We start from the raw sequence: 4,290 nt of genomic DNA, 5'->3' as shown, positions 1-4,290 counted from the left end.
GTTGAAATTGTTAAGGTATTGTGGGCAATTAGTGGCGATGATTTTTCGTGTTAATGTGGCGACAGCAACTTTGTGCCTTTCGGCAAATTTGAGGAGGCCAAGTTGGACGTAATGCGGTGTGATATGCTCAAATCTGTTGGCAGTTGTGACGAAACGTATGCAAGCATTTTCAGCTTTTTGGATCTTTGCCATATAATCTTTACTCATGTCAGTGAATAATTGGGAGCCATAGTCCAGGAGGGGTAGAATGAGGCATTGAACGATGCGAAGACGGATAGTCGGGGGAAGAAGAGAAATGTTTCGTCTGGCCTGGGCGAGGGAGGCAAACACCTTGCTGACGAGCTTCACGCTATGTTGTCTCCAGCAGAGGGTTTCGTCAAATATAACACCTAGGTTATTGACCTCTTCTTTAAAGGGCACGGAGACATCATTAATCTGAATGAGAGGTACATCTACCCTTTTTTTGAACCTTTTGACGAAGTAGCCAGAACCTATCACAATTGGCTGGGTTTTGCCCACATTTAAGCATAAGTTATGCCGAGCGATAAACGTAGACAAACTGAGTAGGTCTTCATTTACCTCCGAAACTGCTTTCTCTGCATCATCTAGAAGGAACTCTTTATAAATCTGCGTATCATCGGCATACAGGTGGTAGCAGCAATGATGAAGAGTCATTGATATGTCAAATAAATATAGTATAAAGAGGAGCGGTCCCAGCACACTTCCTTGTGGAACACCTGTTTCGACGAGGGCCCATTCGGAAATAAAGTCATCTCCCGACATCACTCTTTGCATCCTGCCAGTTAGATAATCCTGCAACCATTTAATAACTGAGTCTGAGAACCCAATGCTTCTCAATTTTATTAGCAGCAATCTGTGATTCACTCGGTCAAAGGCTTTACTAAAGTCAAGCAGCACCAGAAGGGTGAGCTTTCCTTTGTCGATGGCTTGCCTAATATCATCGGCCACTTTTAAAAGAGCCGTTGTGGTGCTGTGTCCTTTACGGAAACCAGATTGGAGATTATTTATCAAATTATTTTGCTCAGCATATGCATACATCTGATCATGGACTATCTTCTCTAAGACTTTTGCCAGCACACATAGAATACTGACAGGTCTGAAGTCAGAACAAGAAGTTGGGTTAGTGGTTTTTGGCAGAGGAAGTACATTCGAAAATTTCCATTGAGCAGGGAAGACTCCATTTTGCAGGCAAAAGTTAAAGATGTGTTCTAGAACAAACAAGACAGCATCTAGAATTAATTTCAGGAATTTCAAGGATACTCCATCCACTCCCACAGCATTGGAGGATAAATTTGTTATTATTTTTCTTATTTCGTGCGCAGGAGCAAAGTGGAAATAGAATTGTTTATCCTTTTCACAGACATTATAATTATAATCATCTTCAGCAACGGCAGCTAATTCCGGATCATCAATTTTAGAGACAGTGAGATAATGCTTGTTGAGATCATTGGCTTGAACGGGATAATCTTTTGGGGTATTCGAGTTAGATTTACCGATTCCCATCGATTTGATGCAGGTCCACATTTTGTTAGTAGTCTTCTTCGAATCAAATATTTCATGGCAGTACCTCAGTTTTGCGTTTCTCATTTGTTGCTTCGTTTTATTTCTTAATAACTTGAATGCTGCAAAATCAGCGGGAAGCTTAGTCCTAGTGGCTTTTCCCCGAGCTTTATCTCTATTCTTAATCATAAGTCTTAATTCATCATTGATCCAAGGTGCCGCTTCATGTTTTGCTGTGAAAGTTTTTATGGGAGCATGCTTATTTAAAAGTTCATTTATAAAATTATTAAATAGTTCAACCTTGCCATTTATGTTTCCACAATTGTAAATGTCACACCAGGGGATATTAGAGGCATCATTCATTAATAATGTTTGGTCTATGTTGTTAAAGTCTCTGTATTGTATCTTCTTCTTTTTGAATGGTGCAACATATAAATTAAAAACGGCATAGATTAGATCATGATGTGAGAAACCTGGAGCTCCACACTGCCCATACTCCACAATTTTGTCTTCCATATTGCTTGCAATTACGTCCAGATTCGAATGGCAAAATTCAGTGTGGTATGTATCATTGTATGGAATGCATACATGATTGCATCGTTCAAACATTTCATTCACTAATTTTGTATCGTGAGAGCCACTTCCAAATCTGGCATTAATGTCACCGCAAATTACAGAGTATCTGTAGTGAGGTAGTATATTGTAAGCTTCATCCAAATATTCTTCAAGAAAACCAATCTTGGGTGGCCTGTAAATACAGGATATAAGAACTTTTTCAGTGCCACAGATTACTTCTACAATGAGAAATTCTGGTTTAAAATTCTCCCCGATGGACTTGGCAATTAATTTTGATTTCAAGTTTTCTTTTATATATAGAGCCACCCCTCCGCCTGACCTTCCAATTCTATTGACATTATATACCTTGTAATGCGGCATATTTACCATACTCTTCTCATTAAAGAATGTTTCGCTAACTGCAATCACATCCACGTTGCTATTTACAAAATTATCACAGAACTCATCAAAGTGCTCATTGTTATTAAGTGATTGTGCGTTTATGTGTACAATTTTAAGACTGGTGTTGTGTTTATCTGTTATGCTCTTCAACTTTTCTTTCAGTGTTTCACTCATGTTCTGACTTGAACTAATTACCGGAGTGCAGTTTAGTGTTGAGATGACTATAGTTTTGAGTAGGGGACATTATGAGTTGCAAATGCGTTATGGTGGTACAAATACAACAAGGCAACAACCAAGTTACAAAAGAGGCGGGCTGTAAACACAAAGATAGAAAATAAATAAATAAAGAGGCAAAACAATGCACAGGACCAATCACATCAAGTATATATGGAATAATATTACATTAGCGATGATTGAGCAACAAGCGGAAAGAGTAATTAAGTAATTGCATAGGACATAGTATATCACAGGAGGCATAACAACAATCAAACAGTTTGAATAGAATATATAATAAAATATAACAATAGTACAATTATATAAATCAGATGTAACAGCAGAAGTAACTAATTTCCAGGTGGGAACCGTTTGATGATATCTTCTAGGTCAGCAGTATATTTTACACGGCTAGGCCGTGCATCACCAGCATTGATCAAGATAGTTCCATCATGAGTCCAAACCTTTCTGAAAGTATAGGCTTCTATGGCTTTATTTAACACATCTAGTCGTTGAGAGGTTAGATCTTCGCGGATTGTCAATTTGGTGCCTTTCAGTTTTTTCTTTGAAGTAAACATCTCATGGCGGGGGCCATAACCATAGAACTTTACTAGAATGGGGCGAGGTTTGTCCCCAGTTCCACGCCTGCCGACTCGATGAGAACGGTCTATTTGAAACTGCGATATATTCAAGCCAAGCTGCGCGCCGACTTGTTTGACTAATTCGTCAGTCTTTTCCCCTTCTTCCTCCTTGACACCAAAGATGCGAAGGTTATTCCTTCTGCTATATTGTTCTCTCTCATCTAGCTTGTCACTCAGTACTTGAATTTGTGCATCTTTCTCCTTCAATTCCTTTCTCAGCCCCTCCACTTCCGTTTTCAGATTTCCAAGGGTTTTCGTAACAGGCTGCAGTGCTTGATTGATTAAAGAAAGCAAGTCCTTTTTGCTCATTTCTCCGACAGTTTTGTTGTCTGCTCTCGTTGATGTTGACATATTGAATCAGTCTGGCCACCTTCAGTTTACCGAAATCCCTATCGACACTGCTGTCTGTAGGAGGCGGGCACCGCTATTCACAGTTCACAGGTTGGCAGTGCTCACTTGTTTTGAAAAGGCAGTGGAGTGCCTAACCTCGAAATCAACGACCAGGCTTATTTTCAATGTCAAAGTACAACACAGGGAGACGTCGAGGTAAGTCACTATCACTTTCACTGGTCCGTTGCACTTTAAATCACTGCACTGCAACTCACTCACAGTCAACCCTACTGCACTTCACCTCCAAAATCACTCAAAACTACAAGCCGGCTTTCGTACGTCAGTCGGCCATGACACCAAGAGAGAGAGAGAGAGAAAGAGAGAGTCCTGTGTCAGCGCCCGGAAGGGGTCCGGGGAGCGCGCACCCACGTCACATCCGGTCAGCCCGGTGCGGATCGAGTGTCTGGGGCGCGGGGCGGGGAGAGCGGTGCAGCCAAGACTGTGTGATGACAGCGTCGGCACTGGAACGGGAGCTGGAGGGGTGGGGCATCTTGGAAGGGATGAATGATTGAGCAAGATCCCCTCGAGCACGAGGACAGGGACGGCCCCTCGCGCGCTCGAGGAGAGG

The 4,290-nt window shown here is 41.4% G+C and overlaps 1 protein-coding gene across 1 annotated transcript; it reads right to left on the bottom strand.

Moving 5' to 3' along the window:
- Nucleotides 1-3,041: 3,041 nt before the first annotated feature.
- LOC113213068 (uncharacterized) lies at nt 3,042-3,683 on the bottom strand. The gene has a single exon (XM_026432009.1). It carries the CDS (start codon nt 3,681-3,683, stop codon nt 3,042-3,044), a length of 642 nt encoding a protein of 213 aa, XP_026287794.1.
- Nucleotides 3,684-4,290: the final 607 nt, after the last annotated feature.

The sequence above is a fragment of the Frankliniella occidentalis genome, unplaced genomic scaffold (genome assembly GCF_000697945.3).
Source record: "Frankliniella occidentalis isolate FOCC.00 unplaced genomic scaffold, Focc_3.1 Scaffold91, whole genome shotgun sequence".
In the NCBI taxonomy this organism is placed as follows: domain Eukaryota; kingdom Metazoa; phylum Arthropoda; class Insecta; order Thysanoptera; family Thripidae; genus Frankliniella; species Frankliniella occidentalis.
This window is presented reverse-complemented; position numbering and strand designations above follow the sequence as displayed.

Coding starts and splice junctions, on each gene's coding strand:
- LOC113213068 (XM_026432009.1), bottom strand. CDS start 3,683: ATGTCAACATCAACGAGAGCAGACAACAAAACTGTCGGAGAAATGAGC.